This window comes from Dermacentor albipictus, chromosome 1 (genome assembly GCF_038994185.2).
Source record: "Dermacentor albipictus isolate Rhodes 1998 colony chromosome 1, USDA_Dalb.pri_finalv2, whole genome shotgun sequence".
In the NCBI taxonomy this organism is placed as follows: Eukaryota; Metazoa; Arthropoda; class Arachnida; order Ixodida; family Ixodidae; genus Dermacentor; species Dermacentor albipictus.
The window spans coordinates 458,073,699-458,091,138 of record NC_091821.1 but is presented as its reverse complement, the minus strand read 5'-3'; the positions used below and the strand labels follow the sequence as shown (position 1 = coordinate 458,091,138).

At 45.8% G+C, this 17,440-nt stretch overlaps 1 protein-coding gene across 1 annotated transcript in view; it reads left to right on the top strand.

Moving 5' to 3' along the window:
• The first annotated feature begins 1,817 nt into the window (after positions 1 to 1,817).
• Positions 1,818 to 17,440, top strand: part of LOC139059343 (uncharacterized) — a 37,737-nt gene continuing 22,114 nt past the window's right edge. The window contains exons 1-4 of the mRNA XM_070537629.1: positions 1,818 to 1,835; positions 6,248 to 6,350; positions 7,933 to 8,035; positions 15,460 to 15,545. Of these exons, the coding sequence (XP_070393730.1) occupies positions 6,279 to 6,350; positions 7,933 to 8,035; positions 15,460 to 15,545 (261 nt within the window). The 5' untranslated portion in view covers positions 1,818 to 1,835; positions 6,248 to 6,278. The remainder of the gene's footprint in view (positions 1,836 to 6,247; positions 6,351 to 7,932; positions 8,036 to 15,459; positions 15,546 to 17,440) is intronic.

Below are 17,440 nucleotides of genomic sequence, written 5' to 3'. Positions count from 1 at the left end.
TGCTTACATCTTCCAGCAAGGCAAGTCGCCCATACACACATCCGGAAGGGTGACAAGCTTTTTCGAGAATCGTGGAATCGACTCTCTATGGTGGCTGCCCCAGTCTCCATACCTTAACATTATTGAGAACGTGCGAGGCCTTTTGAAAACTGCGCTGGCGGCTCGGTCTGCACGGACTATCGGCCAACGAGCTTTGGGTTGTCACAAAGGAGTGGAAGCGGCTGAGAAGCAACAGATCACTAACGGCCGCCTTGTATAACTCGCTACCCTGAAGAATGGCAGCTGTCGTCGCAGCAAATGGGACGGCACGAGGTACGGAAAAGTGCGTCGACACAACATATTTCAGACTTTTGTTTTGTTTTGGTGCTCAATACAAAAGAAAAATATACGTATATCTTTTATGTCAATAAATGTATTCATATCTGTTTTTGCATTTTGTGCTCGCGTCTTTTACATTACAGATACAAGATTCATTAAAATATTTACAAACATTTCTAACATTTTTTTTTGCTTCTAGTTTCTTACGTAGCAATATACCTTCGCTATCATCACGGTCAGGGTGCTTTGCTTGTGCATGGCGTTATAGCATCAAGTGCAGATATACTAAACGACAGAAAACTTTCTCTGCCGACAGGCAAGTACTTTCCGGGTAAGTGGGAATCTGCCTCGAAGGAAAATTTTCGCGACGTTCAGTGATACACATTCGAAAAAGCAAACCACAACCAAACCTTCCGCTGAGTGCATCGCCCTCACCTATATAGCTCTAGTTTAGGCGAAGCGCAACAGGCGTTAGGCGAGAGACAGAGCTTCTACGTTTCGATCGTGCTCGTGCACCACGCTCTATTTGTTACCAGCAGACGACGCGCTGCAGGCATCGCCCGTTGCGCGAGCGGTGAGGGAGCATAATCTTAGCAGCGCTTGCCCACCGGCCATGACTGGTTATTTTGTTTGCCAATAGATGACGCCAAAAGCGGACGTGCTTTCTTTAGCTGTCGGCTGATGGCGCTGTGGGCAGCCGCCGCAGAGTGCAGGCCACGCGCTCGCGTGTTCCCTTTCATAAAGGACGACAGTGTACATCGAATAGCAAGAACAGTACGAGGGAGCGAGAGATCCAGCACGGCGCAGTGCGCGCGCATACGAGCCCACGATAGACTGCCGCAACCGCTGAGCTTGCAGAAAATGACACAAGCCGCAAACGCACAATGCGAAGCTCACTAGCGCCGACTGTGTGGGAAAAGACGCAACTATCGCCCACTCCGTCTAATCTTTCCTGCGCAGTGCAGCAGATGCTATAAACATAAGAAGCAATGGAGCGCTGAGCAGGTGCAAAGTAGTTGCGTCCTTACTTCACTTACGCTTAAAATGCACCATTTCACTGCGCTTGCGTTGCATATAGACATGTTTTGAGATTGCAGTGAACTTCACGACACATGATTTCATTGCTGCGCATTAAATAAGGAGAAAACCCTTCCCAGCAACCGGCTAAGCAACGGTGAGCCGCGATGGCAGGCTGCTCTGGTTACTTGGTAAGCTACATGAGCACTGTTAGGCAAGCGTTGGCTATTTATGCATGGTCAGAGCGCTTGTGCTGCAGTAGCTTCAGCCACGGTGGAAGAATAGCCAGGTTACAGCTACATAAATATGGAAAAAACTGGCTGACGCTTAACTATCGTAAACTTAGTTGTCACAAGCGAAAGGTCTGTTTGGCTTGATTCTGTAAAGACTATGCACGCAGTGCTTCAGTAAAGTTAGACGTTGCACATGCTGCCGAACGGGTGGTCGTGAAGTCGCGGTGAAACCTGGCTGTCGCAGTCGAGCTTGCCGCCATCCGAAGGGTGCGATTCCTTGTCCCCACGGCTCTGTCTCCTGCTCCTTGTTGTTCGTGTTGCTATACGAAGGCGGCGGTTGCTGTAGCTTCTGCGCTTGCTAAGCTTTTCAATTACGTGCCAATATGGCCTTCCTTTGCTCCAGAGTTTCATCAGGCAACTTTGCTTGAGATTTCGCAGACAGCCGTCTAGCATATCTACTTGATGATTAGAGCCAGCCTGTCGCGCTGAAGCGCACGCACAGACAGCCCAGCCAACGCTCCATACATGGTAAGACTGAGCGCCGGCGAAGCAGCTGTTCAAGGCGCATTTAATAGTCCGACGTTATCGGCGCACGGACGAGCGCCGCTCGACGCCGGGCACGTCGGATCGCGTTGGCCGCTTGCGGTTACGTTGGCTGCCCCAGTGCATCGAACAATCTGTGGAACTGTAGCACTATTTGCACTTTCCAGTGCGTATAGGTGGCGCGGAAAAAGTTTCAATATGGCGGGGATAGAGGTGATAGAGGCGAAGCGAAGGCATGCACGTGTCCAGGTGCCGGTGGCTTACGGACCTCTTGTATCTCTAAGCGCGATCCTTGACGTTGCTAAGGAAACGCAGAGGTGTGTTGTAGAAGGAGTGGCTGCGTTTAACGCTGGTCATATAATATGGTGTGGAATACGAGCGACGACTAGCGCGGCTGTCGGGGTCGAGTCACTCTCCCTGCCGACAAGAGTCGTAAGAGGCCCCCCGTATAATATAAAAATTCAAGTCTGCAATGGAACTGCCGCCGTAAAGGTCAGTATTTCTCCTTACGTTTTTTAAGCTATACGTGATGTACGAGAATTGACACCAAGCAGTTAATTGGTAGTCCTCGGATGTAAACAAAGCGCACTACCCGCTATGCCGCTGCATAAAATAAACGTGTGCATTCATGACGTTATGTGCGTTCGTGGCTCCCAGCAATGGCTTAGTTGTGGAATGCGTGTTAAAAATGCGAAGTAACACGGAAACATTTCAGTAGTGCCGATTTAGAAGATATGAGCGAGACGATGAGGTGTGCTAACGCGCCCGTTTCCAACACGATTAGCGTTTTCGCGTGCTCTACAGCAATTTTGCCAAAGTGCAACGCGGTAAATGCAAATTTTTTTACTAACTTTTCGGGCTTAAACTGCGCCACTTCGTCGTCCTAGTGTAATAAAAGCACCAATGTATTGTTTTCGGCTTCAAGAATTCAATATGCATGTGGAAGCCTACGCATTTACCCTTTACATAATTAGCGCGGTTTTAAGGTGGTTTGCGCGTTAACATTGGGTTGATTGTTTTCAGGGAGAATTCACGTGCAAGGCCGGTCTCTCTGGTCAATAAAAACATGTGTTTGCCACTTTGATATATTTGAACAGGTGAAACTTTTTACATCATGTGTTTATTCATTTTCTTTAGTTGGCTTGCCTGTAATGCACACCAAGTGTCAGTGAATGTGTTTACTTTATGTCGAACTAAGAGCCACATTGTAAAAGGCAAGCATAGAAGGCAATGGCAATGATGCCTTTTTAAGGCCATCTGCAGCTTATTGTTGCACTCAGAACTGAGTTTCAAGCGCATGTTTATAGATAGCAATCAAGTATGTGTTCCTTCAGTCACTTCATATGGACACAGGCTGTATTAATAACCACAGAAGGCCCAGAAATGTTTTAAACATTCTGGGGTTTATTTATTTCTTTACTGTAGGATATTGATTCTGAATGTGCTTTGAAATATTGTTGATGTAACTTACTAGCATGGAAACATAGGATGAGACAAAATGGAACCAACGTTCACAAGCGCAAACGCAAAACTGAAATGGTTCCCGTCTGTCGCATCTTTTGCCCCACTACCAAGTTACATCATAGAATTCCAACTAGCCCCATCTCGACACTGTTAGGAAACATTTTCTTGAATCATATGAAAGATGCACAAAAAAGCCAAAACAGAGTATCTCACCAAGGTCCTGTTTATTTTGCCGTACAGGACAAGTGCCACTTCCCTGGATTCATTGTTATGCATGGATGTGCAACAACAGTGGGGAGATACCAGTGCTGCCAGCATCTACAAACCAAGGCCAATTAGTTTGTTTCGCCACGTCAAGCAGCTTCAAGCAAGTGTCCCTGAAGATGTTCAAGGCCTGATTAAGAAATAACTTATTGATGCCGCACCACATTCTGCTCTGGCAAAACACAAACCTCGTGCGAGAAAGTCACCCCGTTTCACCAGCAATTTGAACGTAGTCCGCGCTATCGACACAATTTTCCCACAAGGTTGCTACTTGAGAGAGTACACAAAATTTTCATTTTTTGAATCGGTGCTAGATGGCGAAAAAAGAAGTCCTGAAAAGGTTTACTCTTGAATATTTAAATGAAAATGAAACGAGTTTCTATCTTCAAAATGTGTGCCTCTGCTATGCAAGAGCTAGGGAAATACGCCGCGAGACAACTGATCCGTCATCCACTCTGTGGCACAGTGAAACAAAAAAAATTGGAAGCATCTGCAGAGCTTTACACGTTTGAAGAAAGGGGTATACTCATTTGGGTAGCAAAGCAGGACATGCTGTGCCGCAAGAAACCTTTCAAGCGAAATGAAGCCACAATGTACGGAAAAGATAACGAGCCTCTTGCACTTGAAGAGTACAAGAAGGCACATAAGGAATGCGTGAGCAACCTAGGACTCGTCGTCATTCCAGATTTTCCTTGGCTTGGCTACAGCCAGGATTGAATAAGTCAGCAGAGGGGAACAAATGTCCTGCTCGAAGTGAAGTGTCCTGTTCAAGACAAGCACCCTAGCATACAAGACCTCGTAATTGCTCAGAAGCTGGCATTTATTCTGTGTGAGGGAGAAAACTATGCACTGTGACGTGCTCACAAGTTTTATTCTCAGGTTCAACTGTGCATGCTCTTCTTTACCTTGAAGGTGTGCCATTTTATAGTACATTCAAGAGTCGAGATCCTAGTCATTCATGTGCCGAGAGACACGGAGCATATGTAGGAGCTTGTAGACAGACTGAGGTATGTCTACTTCAAAAGGGTACTACTTAGGCTTGTGCATATTGGCAAGGCTTGAACGTACGTTGATGTTCATAGGTTTTTCTTTGTTGATCACTTCCATTCAGTGGGAGGGGAAACTTAGAAGAAAAGCTATTCATTACTTTGTAATATTTAAGAATCGCAATATATGTAGCAGGAAATTAAGCGATTCTTAATTTATGTTTACTGTTCACTGTCTGCTAAAGAAAGTATACCAAACTGGGAGAACTGAAATGGCAGCAGTTTTTAAAACATCACAGAAGAAAAATGAGTTCAAGTTTGGTTCTAAGTTTTGCAGCATAAACATACTTGGCCACCTGCTAATTTGGCTTGTATTCTTTCATTTAGTGTTTTTGGATGTCTAGTCATGGAGTTTCATTTTTTACGCTACAACTTATGTCTTCCCTGCAAATGACACATTTACAAACGTCCACAGTGCACATGTTGCAGAAAAGAGAAAAGAAAGCTGTTGATTTTTCTTTGTTTTTCGAGCAACTATTTATTTTACATTCTTCGGAAAGCTAGTCACACAGCAGCTCATAATTCCTAAAGAATGTTAGCGAGGGTTGGCAAGTGATGCTTTCCTTTTTAAAAAAATGAAGAATTTAAAGCGAAGAGGCAAAAGCCATTGGTTCGCAATCTGTAGTAAAACTGTAATGAAAAGTGGAAGGTTATGTGAAGACCGAATTTCTAATGACGACAGCCGAGTGCAGCTTTACGGAAAGATTCTGAAAAAAAAAGCAAACGGCTGCAACTTTGTCATCTCGATTAGTTGGCTTCATTCATAGTGGTCGCAGTTTTCTCAGAATATCCTTGCGCAACAAAACACCGTCCCACACGTAAGCCGTGACACAGCGGGACCATGGCGCTAAAAGGGGAAGTGTCCCGCCATAATCGGGACGTCTGTCCAATTTAAATGCGCAGTTTTACCTCTTAAAAGTACTTGAAAGGCGGGCATTTCGTTCCAACATTCCACAATTTGCGAGAAATGACTCCGTTGTTTGTGCCCTCAAAGAAGGGCTTGAGGTTGAGGCTGTGGTATCTCATAGTTAGAAAAAGGAGTGACAGACGTGAGGTAACCATAAGGGGATGGTCGAAAAGTTCACTGACTAAGTGCAGTATTCTTACATAATGGTTGTATTTAAGTTCATAGAATGGCGGTAATGAATGAAAAAGACTCTGATGCTAATATACGGTATACTGTAGCAACAAATTTCTTTCTATGTTCTGAAAACCGAGTTTCGCAGATTTTTATAGAGCTTCAATACAGCGCTCGTCAATTTGATATCATAATAACAGGAGACAATCTTTTCGTCCCTATGTTGCGTAGTAACACTGCATATCTCTTTGATTTCCGGCTGAGAACATGTTCCATTTCTTCAGCGAGTCAAAGAAGAAGAGGAAGCTGTGCGCAATGGAGGCGGTGTTCGAGTTCGTGGCTCTCAGAAACCAGCCCGGTATTCAAACGATGGCCACCATCTTTTTCGTGAGTATACAGGCGCGTTCTTTCTATACAGCGCGGCACGAATGTGACGAGTTTTTGCAAGAAACCCGGAGTACGCTTATTTTTCAGATGCCGCAGACAATCGGTCACATGAATTGAAACAAGTTTACTGAATGGGTCACGTGCCCATCTACGTATTAACACATTTAGAAAACTTACCTCGTCTTTTCGGCTTGATGAGCTAGTATCGTGTGTTCTCACGTATTATGAAATAAATGACGCGTGCCATGTGGCTCATTACCATGAAGAAGCATGTTAAATCTCCTCAGTGGGCCCAGAATGGCTCGAATGTGTTTGTTCACAAACAGAACTATGCATGTTCAAGGCACCTCTTGACATCTCCGTGAAGCGGTTAATCAGATTATATAAATCTGGCCATTTGATTCTGTGTCTTTGCCGTAAAGGAAGCTGGCGCCCGCGCGCGTGTCCTCGCACACCCGTGCTACGCAGTGTGACACATACGATCATCTATAATTGCTAGTTGGTGTTGTCATGGCAGAAGTATATGTGCGATCGTGGCCTTATGCTAGAACACCAGGCTGCTGTGTTGGGACACCAGTGTTCGATCGGGCGCTTAATTGCATTTTATTTATGTATGAGCTACTCGGGAAGACAGCTGCAGCACCCCGCAGTGACGATCGGAAAAGTTCGAGGTTTCGCAAAGAATGCTTCACTGTGAAAAAAAAAAGGGAACTCAAAGCAAACAGGCAAAATCTAGTGCTTCCAAATGTCTACGAAGCTGCACTGAAAAGTGGGAGGTCTGAATCAAGAACATATTTCTTATAAAGAAAACCGATTGCCGTTTTAAGGAACGATTCTGAAACAAGAATGGCAGCAACTTATGCCATCACGATTCGTTGGCGATCGTTCATACTGGGCGCAGTTTGTTTAAGCATGCATTTGTAAATCTGCAATCTACGCGTCCTCTAAATACAGAGTGATTTGAGCAGGTAGTACTGCATTCACATAAGGGGCCAAAAAAAGAGCTCTGCTCAAATGATAAAAGCAGGAGATTGGCCACCATATATGGGGACTATACTTCAAGGCTGTAAATACTGTCCAGTTTAATCTCCAAATCTCGAAGTTTATTTTTGTGCGCACAACCTTTAGAGAGAATGTTGTATAGTGGTGGTTTGTGGCCAGGCGAGTCGCTCCTGAAGTAATGCTTGCGCCACGCTTAAGTGCAAGTGTACGTGCCAACATGATGAACAATTAAGTGTTGGCTCCGCGACCACGCCCTGCAGCGCAACTTCCGCAGCTATTCCTACGACTGTAAAATTTGCACTTCTCGCGATGAGTCAAGCAGTCATACAGATGACTCTGTACGACGAATCAATGAACTTATTCTTCGGCGCAGCAAGAATGGAATGATTTGCGCTAAAGTACGCGTTCGACGTTTATATCAAACCTTCACAGCACACACTGCACACCCAGATTGTCTTCCGTTATTGTTCCTTGGTAGGCTCTTTGAAACCATTGTTGACTAAATGAATATTGAGTGTTCGTGTATACCTATATGTACAGTATGTATCTAACGTTGCAATTGGTTCTGTTTGCTTTTTAGACTTTCCATAGCCTGTTCCTTATGGGACAGATGTTTGCCATCATGGGCAGTACAGACATCATGATGCACTTGAAGTTGGCCTCCATCGACACGTCAATTCTAGGTACGAACTACTCCAAAGGCAACAAATGGCCAGGGATGTAGGTTCTTGCAACGAACTAATGTACCTGAATAATTTGCAAGCGGTTTACTCAGTGATTACACTAGCGTTTGGAGTGATGGAACCTATGCTCTCGACTCGCCTATTGCCATAATTTAGCTTTGCGAGCAAGGCAAGCAAATATAGCCTACAGAGGCAAAGCTGGTCGTATCAGAGCACGTGGCGGTTCCCACTGAAAGAGAATGACTTTCTCGAATACAAACTTGCTACCAGTGATAACATTTTCGTTATAGTGCAATGGCGTATGCTTTCGCTTATCATCTCCGCCGCAGTATATAAGGAGCAAAATGCCTCCTTTATTGCTACTGCGTTATGTACTAGCATTGGAGAATTACTGCATGCGCCAGTCGAGTCGAAACGCGTCACTGTGGAAGTGCGACGTCACATCAATTGCGCTGTTCAAACGAAGGAGGTGCTAGGCTGGAAGATTCCGCAATTTCTTACACGAAGAGGTGGAGCTAGCGCTCGGCCCTTCTTCCCTTCCGATATATGCAGGCTTTTAGGATGGCGTCCGTTAATTAACAAATCAAAAAGTGATTTTGTCATGTTATGGTAAACTAGTTAGAAAATAAAATGAGGCAACCGAAGAGAGCATTTCTTTTCGGCCGAGTATCGATGACGCTCGCTCTAATGAAATGTGCCAGGAGGTTCAGTAAAACCAGTAACACAACGATGCTTGTCGACTAATATCTGTATGGCAAAATAAGCCACGATAAACTCCTCGGGACGGTGATGCAAGGGCTTCTGTTGCGCCACTATAGGCTATTATTTTCTTGTGTTCCTCCTACCATGGCGGTGGTCCAGCTTCACTTACGGAACATCATTTCCACTCTAGAAATGTTTTGTTTTTAAAGAACGTTGATTAGGATCAGTCAATTCAGATTATGTGGCACGAAACAGCTTGGCGCAGATGTAGTGTCGGAGGTTACTTGCCGAGCTTTCGAGAGAATGCTGACATAAACGGTGGCTCGAGAAAGGCGGAAAATTTCTTATGCACATTACTTTGCTTTCCATCTAAACTGTCGTTAAATGAAACAAATACGAAGCCAGACACGCTGTATTATACAACCGAAATTAAGCTCGAATAAGTAGGCGGATGCAGTGCACGCTTACCGAGCCTTAGATACAAATTCAGCTACAAGACGGGACTGAATCAGCTTCAGATGCTATGTTATTGGTGTCCTATTATAAAATTGCGTTTTGCGTCGCAGTTGCTTTTCGAATACGACAAGGTTACGTAACTCATCTAGTGGCAGCAAGGCAATAGTAATGCGTTTCATATTGCACCCGACGATACCATTGTCGTTTGTCTCAATTTCACCGAGGTTTTTAACGTGAAGCTCTCAACTTTAGTCGGATCAATCACAACCGCATTGAGAAGTGCGCTCTCAAAAATTATGCGCATAGCAAACGTGCGCGTCCTGTGCAAGAAAACTACCAATTGGGACAAAATCTTTGTAGCGATGCGGCAGACGCTTTGCGTAAAGAGGATGGATTCGGAGAACACGCCCGGTTGACCATGGTATGCCGCAACTCTCTGTTCTCTCACCTATGCTTCTGAAAACCATGGTAGCGGCGGTGCAGGATGCTGTGCAAATGTTTAGCCGGTACCTCTTGTACATGTGGACATATGCAGATTCTACGATTCTGCGTTGCGTCGAGCCTCTCGAAGATAATGTTCGCGTGCGGGATCGCTTGGAGCCGGCTGTTGACGCTATCGCCGCGCAGTTTTGTAGCCTTAGACGGCGACCCGCAGCGGTAGCTGAGTTGGTAGGGCGTTGCGCTACTGAGAGGTTGCGGGTTCAACGCCGGCAACGCCAGCTGCCTTCTGACGGGGTCGGAATGCGAGAAACGATGGTGTACAGAGGATGGGCGTGCACGTCAAGGAATCCCAGAATCTCACACTACGGCGTGCGTCATAATGAGATCGTGGGTTTGGCGTTTGAAATTCCATAATTTATTTTTCTCTAGGCCTCGGACGGGAGGACAAGTCATCTGGTAGGACTAGTCTGTGGAACGTTTCAGCAGTTCGGTACCTTTGGCCCTGCAAACATCAATTGAACAGGAGCTTGACAGGCCGCAGCAATAAGGTATCGCCGCATAGACACAACGTTAGGAATGGGGTGCACCGTTTATTGTCGTACGAAAGAACGAAGAGGCACTGAGTTTCTACGGGGACTTCCGGAGCACCGACCATATAGCGACACAACTATCCTCCACCGCTGCCGACACCCGAATTCTTGAGCGCGCTTACCGGTTCAAAAATTATGTAGATCGCACGAACTGGGGAAATCTGCTCAGGCGATGGTTTCTTGAGACAGCAAGGTAAAATAGCGAATTGCGGCAAGAAACGCAGTGCACGTTTCTGTGACAGGCGCAACCCGCAGACACTCTGGTGGGCCTTGCAGGGCAACCGGAAGTCTTTACTGCATCAGCATTACAGGTGGATTTCCCCCACTTCGGAGCTATATCGTGTGGCCTAAAAATGTAAGCCGATTTCGAAGGAAGTGCAGTCGGAAAAATGCGGGCTGTTACCAAAGGCAGTACAGTGTAACAGAGCGCCAATAAAAGGGAAGAAAGAAATAAACCTAGCTGAAACGAGGGATCTTGCCAGATATACTAAGGTTCGTTTCTTCTTGTTGATTTCTGTTTTTCTTTGACGTTTAGATTATTTTTATTGTATCTGATGTTTTCCTATATTATTTACCTTCTACCCTATGTACTTCTGCTAGATTTTTTTCTATCCACCCCCCTCCCCCATGTAGGAATAAATAATTTAATAAATAATTAATTATTTAAATAAATAAATAAATAAATAAATAAATACCCTACTGGCTACCATGCCTCAATTAGAATAAACTTTCGCACTCATTTGGTTGGACAAACGCTTTAATTTTCTTAAATTTCTTTTGCGAGTGAAAATAGAGTGTTGACGCATAATACTGTATCTACAATCTCAAATATATGTGGCAAATGGAAAACTTGATTTCGGGACCAGCGCTCCCCTTAAAACGTGTTCATCGACAAGACGCGACGTGCTGGAAGTTGTACAATTGCGCCACAGTGCCAAGGTGCGACAAGATTTGCGCTGCGAACGTCCTATACGAACGCGTCTTGTTGCTTCTATCCTCATCGTCGGCTGCAAGTTGCACCCGCTTGTATTTATAAGCGAAATTCTCGCTAGACGACAAGGCCAACGCATCAAGTGATTTTATGCTTTGGCTTGCTTTAGGGAAATTATTGTTATATTCCGGATTTTTATGGATCCATCCGGACCCCATACGCCTTCTTAATTTTCACCAGAATTATGTAGAGCATCGGGCTTCTGTGCTGGGAAAATCGGGTTTGAAAGGAACTATCAGATATTTTTATTTTGCGACAGCTTCCACTGGGGGGGTCAATGTGCACACGAGGATAGGGCTCGCGGCGAGTCGACAATGGTTACAAACAAATTCGAAAGTGAGGGAAAGAGGCTAAGAATGCTTAGCTTTAGAAATCTTAAGCATTCTCGGCTTGGCGCTTGCCTACCAGTTGTTGAAGGTGAGCGAGCAATTTTCCTAATTGCCGCCCTGAGCACCATAATTGGCCTCTGCAACGTCAACAGACTGCCATTTGGCATGCCTGCAGTGCCACCAATGTTCCAGAAACTCATGGAGTCAACACTTATTCTCGACGTTTGCGTCTGCCTTGACGATGCTAGAACAATCTGCCCACCATCCTTCGACAAATCTGCTGTTACCTGATCCTCCCCAGCTGACTTCCCCCTTTGCATATCTCCCAAAGTTTTCTTTACATCTTCCGGCGTTACCTGTGGGATTTCGAATTCCTCTAGACTATTTCCTCTTCCATTATCGTCGTGGGTGCCACTGGTACTGTATAAATCTCTATAGAACTCCTCAGCCACTTGAGCTATCTCATCCATATTACTAATCATATTGCCGGCTTTGTCTCTTAACGCATACATCTGATTCCTGCCAATTCCTAGTTCATTCTTCAGTGTTTATAGGCTTCCTCCGTTCCTGAGAGCATGTTCACTTCTATCCATCCAGAGAATTCTAGAGAAACTGGCCACCCTGTATACGCAATGCCTTATAACGTCGAGCGTACCGGAATCTTGGAAAAACGCTGACATAATCCTAATCCATAAGAAAGGGGACGCCAAAGACTTGAAAAATTATAGACCGATCAGCTTACTGTCCGTTGCCCACAAACTATTTACTAAGGTAATCACAAATAGAATCAGGAACACCTTAGACTTCTGTCAAGCAAAAGACCAGGCAGGATTCCGTAAAGGCTACTCAACAATAGATCATATTCACACTATCAATCAGGTGATAGAGAAACGTGCGGAATATAACCAACCCTTATATATAGATTTCATTGATTACGAGAAAGCATTTGATTCTGTCGAACCTCAGCAGTCATGGAGGCATTACGGAATCAGGGTGTAGACGAGCCGTATGTAAAAATACTGGAAGATATCTATAGCGACTCCACAGCCACCGTAGTCCTCCATAAAGAAAGCAACAAAATCCCCATAAAGAAAGGCGTCAGGCAGGGAGATACGATCTCTCCAATGCTATTCACAGCGTGTTTACAGGAGGTATTCAGACACCTGGATTGGGAAGAAATGGGGATAAAAGTTAATGGAGAATACCTTAGTAACTTGCGATTCGCTGAAGATATTGCCTTGCTTAGTAACTCAGGGGACAAACTGCAATGCATGAGCACTGACCTAGAGAGGCAAAGCAGAAGAGTGGGTCTGAAAATTAATCTGCAGAAAACTAAAGTAATGCATAACAGTCTCGGAAGAGAACAGCAATTTACAATAGGCAGTGAGGCACTGGAAGTAGTAAGGGAATACGTCTACTTAGGGCAGGTAGTGACTGCGGATCCGGATCATGAGACGGAAATAATCAGAAGAATAAGAATGGGCTGGGGTGCGTTTGGCAGGCATTCTCAGATCATGAACAGCAGGTTACCATTATCCCTCAAGAGAAAAGTGTATAATAGCTGTGTCTTACCAGTGCTCACCTACGGGGCAGAAACGTGGAGGCTTACAAAAAGGGTTCTACTCAAATTGAAGACGACGCAACGAGCTATGGAAAGAAGAATGATAGGTGTAGCGTTGAGGGATAAGAAAAGAGCAGATTGGGTGAGGGAACAAACGCGAGTTAATGACATCTTAGTTAAAATCAAGAAAAAGAAATGGGCATGGGCAGGACATGTAATGAGGGAAGATAACCGATGGTCATTAAGGGTTATGGACTGGATTCCAAGGGAAGGGAAGCGTAGCAGGGGGCGGCAGAAAGTTAGGTGGGCGGATGAGATTAAGAAGTTTGCAGGGACGGCATTGCCACAATTAGTACATGTCCGGGGTTGTTGGAGAAATATGGGAGAGGCCTTTGCCCTGCAGTGGGCGTAACCAGGCTGATGATGATGATCATGACGCTGCTATCGTTTGCAATGTCTCCAGGGGAGAAAACTCAGCGCACTCAGAGTTCGTTCTTGAGAAGATAGCGAGCTCTTACTTGCACGCGCACAAAAGAAAAAGAACAATGAACCACAGGTCAAGCTTCTCCGACACAGAATTGATACTAATGTTGTCGGTCCTACAAAAATCAAGGTGCGAGCATTGACCGTAGCCCGAGCGCCAAATAAGACGCAGGAAATTCAGTCATTTTCAGCGCTATCTTAGCGTTCCACGACCAGCTCCTAAAAACATCGGGCTGCTGTGGCCAACAACCTGCAGCAAATCCTTCAAAAGGATTCGACAACAGACCTCAATTCGCGTCTGCTGAAATTCGCAAGTTTTCCAGTGACATCAGAACCCTGTCCACTACAGCAGCTCCTTACCACCCGGCGATGAACAGAGATTCCATGCGCTACGTGCCTTAGCTAAAAAGGCCGCTTTTAAAGGATTAGATGGATTTTCCCTGTTTTCCGCGGGGAACAAAGAATTCGCTTTTCATTCGTGCAGGACTTGGGCTTCCGCCTCTGGCTGTTCTCGAAGTAATAGGCGAAGTTGAACGGAATATTCTTGCGGGCCTATTCGGTTAATTATACAGGACTAACATTAATTGCGCCAACCGGTCAACAGCGAAAGAAGGAACAGGCGGCAGCTATTTTCGCGGTACTTCTCTGTGTGTTCTTTGTTCTCTGTCTCGCGCAGTTGGTAGTATCAGACCCGTAACAAACTATCACGCGTTCCAGGCTGTCTGTGACTTTCGGACTACCACGAACACGCATACGTCTCTGCGCTAACGACGCTGGCGAACGTAACATTCCTTTAAAGCTTCAAAGCGAACTGCCAACACAGGAAAACTCTGGCAATAACGTTTAAACATCTGACAATATAAATTAAGCTCTAGGACTTTACGTGCCACGAATACAGGTTCATTACGAGGCACGGCACAGTGGAGCCTTCTGGATTAATTTTGACCAGCTGGGGTTCTTTGACGTTAAATGAACGGCACAATGGTGGAGGCATTCAGGTCTCATCGGAATGCATGCGGCGGGCATCGAATCGTCGACATCCAGCTCAGTACCGCAACGCCATTGCTAACGGCGGGCGTTAACAGCGCTAGCTATCTGCATAGTTTTTGTCTATGCAGGATAATACTGAAGAAGCGACATACTGTTAGCGACAAGTCGTGAATAAAATCCTTTATCAAAGAAATAGGGTGAATATGTGAACTTAAGCAATCACTGGCTCCTTTCCAGTTTAGTCTTTGAAATTTATTTTCCTTGTTTTTTTCTCGTTATAGTGTACACACGCGCCTCTAGCGATAAACCTTTACTTAGTAGTCAGCACCACGTGCCGCATATTCAAGATCATCCTGTTCAAGGGGACACTAAAGCGAAACAATAAATCGGTCTAGACTAATGAAGCATTGTTTGAGAACCTTGCAGGTAATCATTAAAAAGATAGTTTGATTATTACATGAGAAAACGAAGGTCCAAGTATCAGTATTTCAATTTCGCGCCGGAAGCGTGACGTTAGGGATTCCAAAGAATGTTTTCGCATTTGGGCCGCGTTGGCTGAATAAAGGTTCCCGAAACTTGCATGTTTAATATTTGGTTCCTTTAGGATACAATGTATTCAATCTGTACCGCTACATATAATTAGTAGGCCCTAGAAGAGGCCACCAAAATCCAAGACGTCACAGGCCCCAGGTGAGGAAACTTGAGTCGGTGTCGCCACCCGTAGTTCGTTCTTGCGATTTTTCTCGCTTACCAAACGTCTAATCGTTGTAAGAGTGGTGTTTTTGGTGTTGTATAACGGTAATTTACTGATGCAGAAGAAATCATTTCTCAACTTAGTGTCACTTTAAGCGGTGACAGTGCACATATAACTTCAATTGCAGAGATTTGCTTGGTGCTCGTGCCGCGAATGCTGATGCTGTTCGCCACCATCGTCGTGGACCTGCTGCTCGTTATCGGCATTGAAGACGTACGTGTGCATAGCATCTCTCACTTGTCAATATCTGTTGCTGAAGCTGAAATGCACAGAATAACTCGCCTATTCTTCTCGGTGTGTGTCCGCTCGGCGCTACGTAGCTATATTTTCACCTCAGTTAAGAAACCGCACCACCCCGAAAATAGCAGTTATCAGTTAGGGGTTGCCAAATGTTACTAGAAATGAAAACAAATCGTCGTTCGCTCTTCATAATTGCCATTAGGTGTTGAAAGGGTAGCATTAACCCTGGCACCTTAGTGCTGGGCCACGAACTTCGTCTTCCCGACGCAAGTAAGGAGCGTCCGCTTCTCTTGATGCCCACTTCTTCAAGCGGGTCACGTTCACTCTGACAATCCCGATGGTTGTAGGTGGGCGACAGCTTCCATATATGCGTGGATCGCGCGAGAGCCGTACAAATGCCACATTAGATGTTCAGTGTCAAACGGCGTCAAACGCTCGGGATGGTGGGCGTGTAGGTGAATTAGAGAAGTAATCTATCAAAGATGAAATCCAGGAGTCCTTGCGCTGCTCCAAAGCCATGTCGACACAAGCGAATGGAAGTGGGTCGTCTAGGACGGGCACACTTACGATGTCGGCGTGGACAGGCGAGCGTGAAAGAGCATCGGCATCGGCGTGCTTCTTGCCTGAGCGGTAGACAACCCGGATATCGTACTCTTGGAGCCTCAGTGCCCACCGGGTTAGGCGGCCGCAGGGATCCTTGAGAGACGACAACCATCAAAGTGCGTGGTGATCGGTAACTTCATCGAAGGACCGGCCGTACGGGTATGGGCGAAATGTTGCGATGGCCCAGATGATCGCGAGACATTCTTTTTCCGTGATGGAATAGTTCGCTTCAGCTTTCGTTAGAGTGCGGCTCGTGTAAGCAACAACATATTCCTGGCAGCCGGGCTTTCGCTGGGCGAGCACAGTGCCAAGACCCACACCGCTAGCATCCGTATGGATTTCCGTGGGAGCAGTTGGATCGAAATGGCGCAGTATCGGTGGTGTTGTGAGCAGGCGACGTAGCGTCGCGAAGGCATCATCGCAAGTCGGGGACTACGCGGATAGATTGGGGTCTCCCCGAAGAAGCTCTGTCAGAGGTGCCATAATCGAAGCGAAATTTCGAATAAAGCGGCGAAAGTACGAGCAGAGGCCAATGAAACTGCGCAAGTCTTTTAGAGACGTTGGCCTCGGGAATCCTTTAAAAGCACGGAGCTTAGCGGCATCAAGGAGAACGCCGTCCTTCGACACGACATGTCCGAGAATTATCAACTTGTGTGCCCCTAAGTGACATTTTTTCAAATTTAGTTGGGGGCCAGCGTCACTGAGACAGCGTAAAACCTGCTCCAAGCGATGATGGTGAGTAGGAAAATCTGGTGCGAACACTACTGCATCATCCAAATAACACAAGCACGTCTTCCAATTGAGGCCTCGAAGAATAGTGTCCATCATCCGCTCAAAAGTCGCGGGCGCGTTGAAAAGTCCCAATGGCATCATACGAAATTCGTATAAGCCATCTGGTGTGATGAAAGCAGTTTTAGGTTTATCTTCTGCAGCCATTGACACCTGCCAATAGCCAGAGCGTAGATCGAGGGAGGAAAAGAACTCTGCACCTTGTAAGCTGTCGAGGGCGTCGTCGATCCGCGGCAATGGATAAACATCCTTTCGGGTTATTTTGTTAAGGCGGCGGTAATCCCCGCAAAAGCGGATCGAGCCATCCTTCTTTTTAACTAAAACAACCGGCGATGCCCATGGGCTGTCGGACGGTTCAATGACACCACGCTTTAGCATGTCACCTACTTGCTCATCAATGACGCGTCGTTCTGTCGACGAGACGCGGTAGGGTCGCTGCCGTAGCGGTGAGTGAGAACCGGTGTCAATACGGTGAC